General features: G+C 38.1%; 1 protein-coding gene across 3 annotated transcripts in view; it reads left to right on the top strand.

The window, feature by feature from the left end:
- The window catches only part of POLR3B (RNA polymerase III subunit B), a 145,330-nt gene that overhangs the window by 74,869 nt on the left and 56,365 nt on the right, over positions 1-14,096 (top strand). For all 3 annotated transcript variants that reach the window (XM_032285721.1, XM_032285728.1, XM_032285735.1), the window contains 3 exons: positions 1,722-1,796; positions 2,349-2,447; positions 8,526-8,653. In XM_032285721.1, the coding sequence (XP_032141612.1) occupies positions 1,722-1,796; positions 2,349-2,447; positions 8,526-8,653 (302 nt within the window). The remainder of the gene's footprint in view (positions 1-1,721; positions 1,797-2,348; positions 2,448-8,525; positions 8,654-14,096) is intronic.

Below are 14,096 nucleotides of genomic sequence, written 5' to 3' on the forward strand. Positions count from 1 at the left end.
GGGGGTGTTCACTGTGTTGGCCAGGCTGGTCTCGAACTCCTGGCCCCAAGTGATCCACCCACCTCAGCTTCCCAAAGTGCTGGGATCATTGCACCCAGCACCAGTAAATTCTTAATGCCTCCAGTAAACTTCATTTTTTGTTTAAATTAGCCAGAATTGGTTTCTCTTCTTTGCAACCAAAGAATGAATAGCTGATGATATACCTGTGTTTGAATCCTAACTTCCCACTCACTGAGTTGTGTGACTCTGAATATACTACTTCAGTCCCTCAGCCTTGGTTTCCTTGGCTGTAAAATGGAAACAGTAATGCCTGCCTGAGATTGTCATGAGAACTAGTTGATATCACGTGTGGTAAGTGCTCTGTAGGGTGCCAGGCACACCTTAGGTGCTTATGTATAACTATTAACAACGTGATCCAGTGAACGACAGGAATAACAGTGACAATATCTAGGTTACTCTTTTTTAGGATTTCATTACATCCAATATAATATGACATATTCAAAAAGAAAACTCTTTTATAGAAGCAGCTTTAGAATGGCATAACAGATCTAGCAGGAAAAAATAGTAGAATGTGTTGAGTAAAGTAAGGATAACTGAGGCAGCTAAATGTGGTCCCCTCCCTCTCTTCCTCCTATTTCTGTTGTCACGTCTGAGGCTTAACCTGAAATTCACTGCAGTGCTCAAATGAGGCGTTAGTGGGCTCTGCTTTCCTACCAAGAAGGAGCCAGAATTTCGAGGTACTGCGGATTTCCATGAAAAGCTCACCCAGTTCATTTTTCAACAACTTGTGTTCCCCTTTTGTAACTGTGTAGCTCCTCTTCTTAACTATTTAAAAGTGCTCATTAGTCCTCAAATAGTTATTTGGACTTTAGGGTAGAGCGTACAAGTGTCTGGTGGTTACTTGCTTCTCTCTGTAAGAGCTGCTTATCCAAATAGCAACAGCCCTTGACGTTTCAGTGCTGCATGCCATCCTTTGTGTCAGGGTTTCCTCATGGTGGCAAAGCCCTCCGAGGCAAGTCCCCACTGACAGTTACAGGTTAATCTGCCAGAATGCCCTCTCCACCTTCCACCCGTTATGTCGCTGAAGATCATAAAGTAAGAAAGCTTTATTCTCTGCCAGCTTTTAGCCACTTTCTTTGGTCATGTGTAGCTTTAAGTGTCTTGCTAGCCTAGCTCAGTGATGTTTAGACTAAATCAAACTACTCTAAATATCTGGATATTCATCAGAACCTCATAGCACAATGCCATTATTACCCTCGGTGACAGTGCTTCTTTGCCTGTTAATTCTGTGAGTAGTATACAAAATATTTCCAATGTGAAATCAGGGGACGTTTTTGGAATGATACATCACACAGTTTTAAAAAAATATAACATTAAAGATTTTGTTTCCTTTTCTGATTTTATTATCATTTTTTTGTGTTGCCTTTTTGTTTAAAATCAAATGTTTTTTAAGATACTTGCAGGAAGCACTGTGTGTGTGCATGAATATGTACACACGTACATGTGCACATGGGCTTGGGTCTGTGCATGTATATATGTGAGAGAGAACGTAGGCCCCTACACCATGCTCATGCATACAAAAAATACCTGCTGTCCTCAGCAATCCGGGAATAGGTTTGGTTGTATTTACATCTTCCCTCATCTCACTTTGGTAAACTAACTTGCCTGTGTAATTTTTCCCTGGAATTACTATTAATTTGGTTTTGCTTTTTCCATTCTAGACCCTATATAATTGTCAAGAAGCAGAAGCCAGCAGTCACAAATAAACATATGGAAGAGCTGGCCCAAGGGTACAGGTAAGTAGCCAAAAGTAAAACTTATCAATCTCCTTAGTACACACGTACATGATTTAAGAAAAGTATATTTTCATTTAGTACTTTAATTTCTTTTCATCAGATTGCTAGCCTGTTAAAAACCTATTTTGCTCCACATGAACTCGCTTGGACATTGTAAAATATTCATGAATTTAGATCATGATGGTTATAGAGTCTTGGTGTCAAGTGGTACACAAGTAAATGTTTCTGGTAAGAAAAGGACTTACACATTATATGTCAGTGTAGACACCGTAGGTCTCATCATGAGGTTTCTGTGGTTAGAATTTTTTTAAGAAGTGGGGACTAGATTGACAATAGTTACTGATGGACACTTTGCTGTTTTTATTTCAGCAATTTGTGGTTGCTGTATGAGCTAAGAATAACTTGTTTCAGGTATCCCAATGTAATGATACTCTCTGGAAGACAAAGGTGCTTTGGGCCTAAATGAAAGCCAGTATCTCCTGTTATTATATAAAATCCTGAAGAAAAAATGAATGCTTTTTAATGATGTCTCTTTGATCAATAATTTCCCAGGAATTTTGAAGATTTCCTACATGAGAGTCTGGTTGAATATTTAGATGTGAATGAAGAAAATGATTGTAACATCGCACTGTATGAACACACAATTAATAAGTAAGTAGGATCCATAGCAGGCATAAATTAAAACCTGTTCTGACTATAGAAATTACTTTCTCTTTTCATTATCTTCTTCAGACCTATCTTGTACTCTTTTGACAGGAACTGTTAGAAAATACAATCTTTTTTTTATTTTGAAAGTACAGGTTTGTTATATAGGTAAATGTGGGTCTTGGTGGTTTGCTGTACCTATCAACCCATCACCTAGGTATTAAGCCTCGCATGCATTAGCCATTTATCTTGATGTTCTCCCTCCCCAAGCCCCGCAACAGGTCCCCCGGTGTGTGTTGTTTCCTCCCTGTGTCCATGTTTTCATTGTTCGGCTTCCACGTATGAGTGAGAACATGTGGTGTTTGGTTTTCTGTTCCTGCGTTAGTTTGCTGAGGATGGCTTCCAGCTTCATCCATGTCCCTGCAAAAGACATCATCTTAATCCTTTTTATGGGTGCATAGTATTTCATCGTATATATGTACCATATAGAAATTTACAATTTTAATGCAGAGCATAACCCATCATTTATCCCAGTGAAGAGTATTACAGAGCAGCTAGTCATCTTTAGATTTAATTATCCTTTCTGTTCATGTGACAGTTAGTGTGTACACACACACACACACACACACACACACACACACACACAGATATGCAGTTTCTTTTTTTGTTTTTTGTTGAGATGGTCTTGCTCTGTCACTCAGAAGGAGTACGGTGGCACGACATAGCTCACTGAAGCTTAAAACTCCTAATCTCAAGCAGTCCTCCCACTTCAGCCTCCTGAGTAGTTAGGATTATAGGCATGAGTCACCATGCCTGGCCTCAATGTATATTTTTTAAAAGGAGTTGCTTCTCTGATTTTTATACTTGATTATTGTCAAAATTGAACTAACGAATCAAGCTGTATAAAAATGTACTTATCTCTTTTAGAGATGATTTTGTCCATGGACATCTGAATTCTTACTGTCAGTGCAGGAATTCCCTACATAGTCTGTTCAAAAACTATCTCTAAGTTTATGTGCAGTTTATACACTTGAATTGGTAGTATGTTCACAATATTTCTTCTTGAACAGTGATATTTTTAGAAGCATCTGCATTCCATTTGGAGTACATTAAAGAACATCTATGTATCTTGCTGTCTGATGCATGTGACTGATGTACCACTTACCTGAAATTGGAATTCTTGCAGATATATTGCTAGGGAGTTTAATACTATCACCTGATAACTATTTATGTCTTCAATCAAGAATAAGTACTTTTCTGACCCAGTATAATGGCTCACTCCTGTAATCCCAGTGCTTTGGGAGGCTGAGGCAGGTGAATTGCCTGAGGCCAAGAGTTTGAGACCAGCCTGGACAGCATAGCAAGACCCTATGTCTAAAAATAAAAATAAAAAATTAGTCAGGTTGAGTACATGGGGTGCACACCTGTAGTCCTAGCTACTTGGGAGGTTGAGGTAGAAGGATCGCTGGAGCCCAGGAGTTATGGGTTACAGTGAGCTATGATCGTGGCACTGCACTCCAGCCTGGGTGAGAGCCTATCTCTTAAAACAAGGAAAAAGAAAAACTTTTTTGTTTTCTGCTACCAACTGAAATATACTACTTTTTAAAAGATTATAGTTTACTAACCTGGGTAACATGGCAAGACCCCATCTCTACAAAAACTTAAAAATTAGCCAGGTGTGGGGGTTCATGCATGTAGTCCCAGTCACTCAGAGGGATATAGCTGGAGGATTGCATGAGCCCAGGAGGTGGAGGCTTTGGGAGCCGTGTTCATGCCACTGCACTCCAGCCTGAGTGACAGAGCAAGACCCTATTGCCAGTATATATATTGCAAATATATATATATATATGTATATATATATATTGCACTTTGTAAATAATACTTTTTAGTCAGAATTTTTCTTCCTTAAAGATATGAATCTCTCAAAGTACTATTTTATACCCCTCATTCAAAATTGACTGAGGGCCAGTTGTGGTGGGTCACATCTGTAATCCCAGCACTTTGGGAGGCTAAGGTAGGAGGATTGCTTGAGCTCAGGAGTTTGAGATGGGCAACACAGTGAGACCTCATCTCTACTAAAAATTTTAAAAGTCAGCTGGTTGTTGTGGTGTACACCTGTGATCCAAGCTCCTTGCGAGTCTAAGGTGGAAGGATCACTTGAGCCCCGTTTGAGGATGCAGTGAGCTATGATCAGAACACCACTGCAGGCCAGCTTGGGCAACAAAGTAAGACCTTGACTCAAAATATATAGCGTGAGTATATAAAATAACTGTTTTATAGTAGCCCCATAAATGGCAGTTCTATCCTTTGTGTTACTCAAACCAAAAAAACCCTCCATTTCTATCCTGACCCTTTTTCTCTATAGCCACATTAACCCCTAGCTTATCATGTGAGCCTTCCAAATACACCTGGAATCTGAACTCTTCACTACCTCAATCCACCACCTAGTCCAGGCCACTTGGATTTTTGCAAAAGCCTGACTATTTTAACACCTGTTCCCATGCAGTTTTTCTTTTCCTAATAGAGCAGAGGGGTCGTGTCAGTTCTCTTCTCAAATACCTCAGGGGCTTTCTGTCTCCCTCAGAAGTTCTTACAGAGGCCTTCCAGTTCCTGCACGATCTGCCCACTTCCATTTCTACCTCTCCCCACTCCCTGTTTCAACCACACTAGCCTCTTCTCTGAACACTATAGGCATGCTTCTGCCTTAGCACCTTGGCACTGGCTGCCTCCTCTGCCTGGAGCACTCTCGCACATACCTACATGGCTCACTGCTTCACCTCCTCCAGGTCTTCACTCAGGTGTCACCTTCTTAGGAAACTTTTCTGACCGCTCTATTGAAAATAGAAACCCTTGTCTCTATCCACTCCTCTTTACTCCTTTTTATTTTTCCTTCTTACGCCTAGAACTATGTAGTAAAATGGGTGTTTTACTGATGTATCTATGTACTGTCTATCTCCCCTCACTAGAAGCTTCATGAAGGCAGGGATTTTCATCTGGTTTTCATTGATGTAAATGAATATAACTCTCAGCATTACCCAGTTACCAAGCTATTCCATACATCGAATTAATTTCATTTTAAAACTGTAGAAATTTTTGTATTATTTAATTTATACTTACATTTTTTAAATGTAGAAACGCATTAAGTACGAAGAATGAATCCCTTTCCTTTGCCATCCCACCAGACTCTGCCCTCGAGAAGTCACCAATGCTAATAATTTCTTATGTACTATTCTAGATTTTTTTTCTGAGAACAAACATAGATACATGATTCCACACAATGTGTGTTTATAAAACAATGATAACATTTCCAGTGTCTTGATTTTGAAACTTACCAAAATATTCCAGATATTTTCCATATTAGTATATATATTTATATACTTGTATATTTGTATACACAGTCATGTGTCACTTAATGATGGGGATACATTCTGAGAAATTTGTTTTCAGGTGATTTCATTATGTGAACATCATAGTGTACTTAAACCTAGGTGATATCTGTCACCTACTACACACATAGACTATATGCTAAAGCCTATTGCTTCTAGACTACAAACCTGTACAGCATATTACTCTACTGAATATTGTAGGCAGTTGTAACACAATGGTAAGTATTGGTATATCGAAACATATCTAAACAAAGAAAAAATACAGTAGAAGTGCAGTATTATAATCGTTTGGAACCACTGTCATTTATGCAGTCCGTTGTTGACCAAAACGTTATGTGGTGTGTGACTGTATATATATAAATATATATTTTTTTAATTGCTGATACTACATTATCTACTTACACATATTTAGTTTATTAACTAGTTTTCTACTGATATTTAGGCAGTTTCCAATTTTTCCACTATTGTAAACAACAGGTTACTTAGTTTTCATTTGAACTGAATTTAAGTGCTTTATACACAGTGAATAAAAAATCTTGACCAGGCGCAGTGGCTCATGCCTATAATCTCAGAATTTTGGGAGGCCGAGGCAGGTGGATCACCTGAGGTCAGGGGTTTGAGACTGGCCTGACCAACATGGAGAAACCCCATCTCTACTAAAAATACAAAATTAGCCAGGCATGGTAGTGCATGCCTGTAATCCCAGCTACTCGGGAGGCTGAGGCAGGAGAATCACTTGAACCTGGAAGTGGAGGTTGCAGTGAGCCGAGATCGCACCATTGCACTCCAGCCTGGACAACAAGTGTGAAACTCTGTCTCAAAAAAAATTTTTTTTGATTTCTCAATTCCTGTTCAGTTTCTAAACTGATGATTTTAAAGAGAATAATTTTCTTTTCTTTTTTGTAAAATTGGAATCTAGAGTGTTTGGGCTTCTAGTAATTATTAGATACTATATGATTTTATGTATGTTGTTATAGTAGAAGAAAAAAACTTCAGATGTTTCTTTTCATTTTTCAACTCAGTCCAATTTTAACATCTGAAAAATTGGTTTTTACTTAGATGGAGAATGTCAACTTGGCCAATATTTAAAACAGTACATTTAAAAGAAAATCTGTTTTCTTCTAGACTGTAAAATGTAGCTTATAAGCTCATGCTGTTTAAAGAAAAAAGTAAAACAAAACCTAGAGTCTTTTCCCTTCCTTCTTGATAAAGGAAGTCTTTTCCCTTCCTGCTTGTCTGAGAGGTTTGGGGTTCTGCTAGGTCATAAGATCAAAACAATACTCTTCAAACCAAGAAATACATGGAAAGCACCTTCTCTCACCAAACTAGGGACATAATTTAATACATGTGTTTTGAAAAAAAAAAACAGATGAATAACTGGATAAATGGGAGATCTTTTACCAGGTGTATTCCATTGATGGGTTGGGACCTGGTTTCTTGGACATCACTTCTGTTCACAGGTGCTGTAAACCACTGAAATTTTTAAAGTTATACTTCACAAACACTTGAGGGAGAAATAACGGGTCCACAGATATCACAGATCTGGATGTCACATCTGGTACTTTCCACAAAGACCTATAATTAATCTGGGTAATCTTTCCTATTAACACATCTGAGTTGCTTTATCATTTGGCCAAAAAAACTGAATTTTCTGCAGAAATATATTATGAAAGTCACCAAGATTCTGACATCTACTAGGTAAAATCTTAGTTTGTGTCCAGTACTATCTATAGCAGAGCTGTCCAGTAAAATAAAATGCCACCTATATAACTTCGAAAGCCACATTAAAAAGAAAAAGAAACAGGTAAAATTATTTTAAATAATATTTTTATTTGTTAGTATATCCAAAATATTATGTCAACATGTAATTAATATAAAACTAATGAGATATTTTACACTTTTTTCCTACTATATAAGTCCTCAAAATCTGGTATGCACTTACAGCACATTTCAATTTGGATGCCAATTTTTTATCAGAAATACTTGATCTGATTTCAAAACATTTACACTTTAAAAAGATTCATAAATGTGAGTTTTTCCAAGATGAAAGGTTTTAAATAACTGAACTGAGTTAAATTTCAGTTTGAGTTTTAAAATTTAAGGTAATTAAAATTAAGTGGTGTGATCTCAGCTCACTGCAACCTCCATCTCCCGAGTTCAAGTGATTCTCCTGCCTCAGTCTCCTGAGTAGCTGGAATTACAGGCACCTACCACCATGCTTGGCTAAGTTTTTATATATTTTTAGTAGAGTCAGAGTTTCACCATGTTGGCCAGGCTGGTTTCAAACTTCTGACCTCAGATGATCCGCTGCCTCGGCCTCTCAAATTGCTGGGATTACAGGTGTGAGCCACCGTGCCTGGCCTATAATAACTATTCTTAAAGTAGGTATATTCCTCTCTAAAATGGTGATACAATGTACTAACTGATATATGTCAGAAGAATGAGGAAAACCAGGCTACTCATCCATATGGATATTAATATATTTCTATATGTTGAGTATAGTAATTTATGTGTTAATTACAAGTTCTTATGTTTCATTGTATTTAAGTGTGTTTTTATTTTACCAGTTTTACAAGCATTGAATTTTATTGACTCATAAATCCCTTGGGGACCTAGATAACAATATTTTTATACCACTAAGAGAAACTTATTTTTGCAGTTGATGCTTAAGATATCCGATTCTTACTTAACTTGTTAGAGACACCACCCACTTGGAGATTGAACCCTTCACTCTTCTTGGCGTGTGTGCTGGACTGATCCCATATCCTCACCATAACCAGTCTCCGAGAAACACTTACCAGTGTGCCATGGGGAAACAAGCCATGGGTAAGATTTCCTTCTTGAAACTTGGTTGTAAATACTTGGAAATACTTTTGGAAAAAGTCTTACATCTTTATTCCTGCTTCACCAGTATTGTATGTTTAAACAAATCAGGTATTGGGAGGGTTACCAAGCCCAGGGAGTTGCCTATGGAACTCTGCAAAGCTTGGTGTCCTGCCATGTTTAAAGAATAAGCAAAAATGGAGAAAACCTGTTTGAATTTGGTTCCTTAACCAAACAAAGCAATATATAATAAATGTCACAGAATTATGAGGGATACATATAAAGAGAAAAGCCCTATAAAATGTAACTTGTTAACCTTGAGAGATGGGAGAAAGGGCAGAAAAACTGAAGGTTAAGGAGGAAGGGGGATTAAAAAAACAGATAAAGATTTACAATGTCTATTTGAATATACCTAGTAATTGCCTGGTTGACAATCCCTGAACCCATTATACCCTTGCAATTACTACTGTATCTCCTAAAACTTATCCAATTCATGTCATACTAGTTTCTGAATTTATTTTCCTTCTTTTCTATTTTTCGTCTCTTTCATCTGTTAATTTACTCATTCATTGGCTTGTAACATTTATTGAGCATAACTGTAGACCAGACATAAGGCTAGAGCCTGAAAATAGAGAGATGAGGCAGAGTGCTCAGGGAGTTCAGAGTCTAGTAGGAGAGACCAACAAAAAAAAACAATAACTCAATGTGATGTAATAAATGCTGTAATTGACAACCAAAATCTAAGGAAATTAGAGGAGGAGGGTCACTTAAAGTGAGAGTGGGTTGTTTCTGAAGGATAGAGCTGAGCTGAGTTTTGGAAGACTGAGTATTTTTGAAGGTATGGAAGTGTGACCAAGTATAGCATAAGAGGTTTTGGTACTTTGGTGTGGCTTCCTAGGGTAGCATAGTACAGAGGTGTGCAAGGGAGGTGTCATATGTTGAGGAATTTGAGTTTTATCTTGAAGGTAACATGGAGAGAAAACCAGTGCTCCCTGACCCTGCCAAAAAAAAAAAAAAAGTTTTACTATAAAGCTTTTTGAAAAAAAAATTTTGTTTTGAGTTGGAGTTCTGTTCTTGTTGCCCCGGCTTGAGTGTGATGGTGCAATCTTGGCTCATCGCAACCTCCGCCTTCCGGGTTCAAGTGATTCTCTTGCCTCAGCCTCCCAAGTAGCTGGGATTATGGGCATACACCACCATGCTTGGCTAATTTTGTATTTTTAGTAGAGACGAGGTTTCTCCATGTTGGCCAGGCTGGTCTCAAACTCCTGATCTCAGGTGATCCACCCACCTCGGCCTCCCAAAGTGGTAGGATACAGGCAGGAACCATCACACCTGGCCTGAAATGTTTTTAAAAATCATTTAAATCCTGATGTATTTGGTAAATTTTATTTTCATATATGCCCGTCACACCAATATGATTGTTGTCTTTGATTTAAAGTATGATTCAAAGAGCTTCATAAAGAAACTATAAAAATGTAGAGAGGGAAGCGTTTTCATTGCCTTTGGGTGACAACCAGAATGCATTTAGCTCCTCAGTTACCAACAACCAGCTGCAACTGACCATAGCTTGGCAATTAAGAAACCCTATTTCTTCATTATGGATAGAGAGTAGATATATTTCTTTTCAAGTTTTTATATTGCCCTGTGGTTAGCTACAAAGAAATAAAAAGCATTTTGTCCTGCTGCCATTTACCTGAATGATGTAATGCCTGGACAGTTGAGAATAATTCCCAGTGGGAAAATCTAAACAGTAGCTCATCAATTTAGCCTTTCCCATTCATCCTCAGTAGCAGTGTAGGCTGATTTCCCGCTTGTGCTTCTGACTTGCTAACAAGTTGAAATATACAGTACTGAACCCTGTGTGTCATGAAAGGGCTATCACTTCTATTGGGTTTACCAAACCATTTTGTTTCATGATGTGAATCCCAGCTGAAACAATATACCTTTTGTGTAGAACCTTCAGCAGAATTAACGGAAGACTAATCACTTCATCGCTAATGCCACTCTTTAGTGTGTTTGAAGATCGAAACAGAAAGAGCTGCAGCTATCTCCCCGTAGTGAAGCTTTTTAAAAAATAAAGAATAGACTTGAAGGAAAGAAATATTTTTATATTTATAACGCCTCTCCCCCCACACACACAAAATAAAGAAAAACCCTTTATATGTGGCCATGAGTATCTGAAGCGTTTGGTTAGTTACCACACACAGTTAAGCAGGATCAGTGTGTACAGAAAGCCAATTCAGTGTCTGTAGAGTTCTTTTGTAGTTTTCTGTGTGAAGGTTTTTTTTCTCGTTTTGTTTTGAGTGTCATTTGCAATTCATTGTCTGTGTTTTCTGAGGTTGGTGTATTCAGCTGCTCTGACCCTGGGTCCTGCACATTTAGCTCCTTGGATACAATCCTCTGACGTTACTGCTGACGCTAGGAAGACAAAAGCCACTGAATATTTTAAGTAATAAAAAAAAGCCTTTGTTACTGTTTGTTATTATAAAACACCTGACTGGAAAGAAAAGCAGTGAGATAAAAGTACATTTAGAGTTGGCATATAACACGGCAGCATTTCTCTGTGGACACTGAAATAGCTTCAGAAGTATTGAGCAAAGGCTGCATGAAAAATGACAAAAGGAAAAAGGTCGGCTGAGGGAGAAAATCCACAGCAGATAGCCAGGTCTGAAACGCAGACTTTGCACTTTGAGTAGAACTTCTCTGGATCGTTTGAATTCCTTGCAGTCTTGACAGCTGATAACTGAAACTCACGCTCTATCCCATTTTTACTATGAGCCATTACTGAAGATTATTTAAATTCAGAAATTCTATGTGGATTTTCTAAAATAATATTTTACTTGCTATTCATCTGTCTGCTGGTCCATGTATAACATGGAAGATAGTAGCTCAGAATTAATTCACTAAATATTCTAGCCAATCTGGAAAATTTGCTATCTACCATTCCCTTCTGTCTCTCCCACTCCTCCCAAGATAGTGAAGAAATGAGAGAAAGTCATTTTCTATCACTATGAAGGAGACCAAGTCCAGCACAAATCACAGAGATGGAAAGCCTTACCTTGTTTGTAAGAGAGAGCTAATCCACTATAAAACACCAGCAGAAGGTGTTTCTTAAATCTTAGGCGCTTTAAATTATTAATAAAGTTCGAGTTTCCACACAGTGTCTTACTGTGCCACTGAGAAGCACTTCTCCATGGATATGGCTGTGTGTGTTGTTGTGACATGGCTCAGCAAGAAGTCAGGTGGACATCTGGAAATGGCAGGATCTCCAGGTCACTCACTCAGCACTACCAGCAAGGGCTGTGTGTTGGAGCCACATTTTGTATCCTCTCATTGGCACCTGATGCCAAGTTCACATGAGCCATACTTTCATATCCTGCCCATTTATTAGTTGGCAGTCCTCTAGTAAAACACTTTCTCCTGTGTAAAAGGATCTTCAGTCACTATCAGCTCAATTAATGAATATGCAGCACAGACCTTCCCAGCCCTCACCAGTGGCTTCTTCTCACCACCCCTTCCCCCTTCAACTCCAAACTACTGGGACTTTTTTTTTAAGCTTAAGAGTGAATGCAGCTTCTGTTTTTGTATTTGTTTTCAATAGATTCTATTCCTAAATAGTTTCTTCCTTTATGTTCCCCACTTTACAGTAGGCTGAGATGTACTAGAAATAGACTGGAGAATTTTGAGACACTAAAAACACAATATACAAAGATCTACATAAAATTTTGTTTTATTCTACACCTCTTTCCCCTGTTTGATTTGATTTTTAGCATATTTATTCTTCGTCCATTTGAATTCTGCTATTGGTTAAAAATTTTTTTTTAATTATTGTAGCTATTTTAGGAATAAGCTTATGTGGTATTTCCTAAGACTAGAATGTTAGCAATGAATGTATAGTGGTAAAATTGAGTATACCAAGTTTAGTATGTAGGTTTGAGTGGGAGGTAAAATGGATGATATTGCAGGGTAATAAGATATATGTTTTTATTATTACTAATATTGTTAATATTGGTCATAAAGAATGTTGCCACTTATTGAGTATCCAAATTCTTTACATACATTATTTTTTTTTTTTGAGATGGAATCTCACTGTCACCGAGGCTGGAGTACAGTGGCACAATCACAACTCACTGCATCCTCTGCTTCTGAGTTCAAGGAGTTCTCCTGCCTCAGCCTCCCAAGTAGCTGAGACTGCAGATGCATGCCACCATGCCCAGCTAATTTTTAAATTTTTTATTTTTAGTAGATACAGGGTTTCACCATGTTGGCTAGGCTGGTCTTGAAATCCTGACCCCAGGTGATCTGCCTGCTTTGGCCTCTCAGAGTGCTGGGATTACAGATGTGAGCCATTGTGCTCAGCCTTTTTTTTTTTTTTTTTTTTTAAGGTAGAGTCTTGCTCTGTAGCCCAGGTTGGAGTGTAGTGGCGTGATCTCAGCTTACTACAACATCCGCCTCCTGGGTCCCGGTTCAAGCAATTCTCCTACCTCAGCCTCCCAAGTAGCTGGGATTACAGGCACGAGCCACTATGCCCAGCTAATTTTTGTGTTTTTTGGTAGAGGTGGGGTTTCACCATGTTGGCCAGTCTGGTCTTGAACTCTTGACCTCGTGATCTGCCCACCTCAGCCTCCCAAAGTGCTGGGATTACAGGCATGAGCCACTGTACCTGGTCCATTTTTTTAAAAAAATCACAATAATAATCCTTTGAAATATAATACATACCTTTTGTTGTTGTTGTTCTAACAAGGAAGCTGAATCCCAGTTTTGTTGAGTAACATATAAAAGGTTTTGTGTGTCTTCTATGTAATGTTACCTATAAAACTTAATTTATCTCAACCAAAACTAACTTCTTCCTTCATTTTTTTCCTGTCCATTGTGGATCATGATCAGGCTGCCTTTTCTGGTAGAATGTAAATTATAAGCCCCTTGAAGTCAGGAGCTTCATTATTTATTACAGGTTGAATATTCCTTACCTGAAATGCTTAGGACCAGGAGTGTTTCCGATTTTGGACTTTTTGGATTTTGAAATATTTGCATATACATAATAAGCTATCTTGGGGATGGAACCCAAGTCTAAACACGAAATTCATTTAAGTTTCATATGCACTTAATACACATAGCCTAAAGGTAATTTATATATTTTTAATAATTTTGTACATGAGGCAAAGTTTGACTGAGTTTTGACTGCAACCCATTACATGAGGTCAGGTGTGGAGTTTTCCACTTGTGGCATCATGTTGGCACTCAGAAAGTTTCTCATTTAGGAGCATTTTGGACTTTGGATTTTTGGACTAAGGATTCTCAGCCTGTGCTGCAGTTGATTCTTGAACAACACAGGAGTTAGGAGCACTAACTCTTCTCACAGTTGAAAATCCATGTACACCTTTTGACTTCTCCAAAGCTAACTACTAATAGCCTACTGTTGACTGGAAGCCTTACCAATAACATA

Source organism: Sapajus apella, unplaced genomic scaffold (assembly GCF_009761245.1).
Source record: "Sapajus apella isolate SASKATOON/1434 unplaced genomic scaffold, GSC_monkey_1.0 scaffold2, whole genome shotgun sequence".
Lineage (NCBI taxonomy): Eukaryota > Metazoa > Chordata > Mammalia > Primates > Cebidae > Sapajus > Sapajus apella.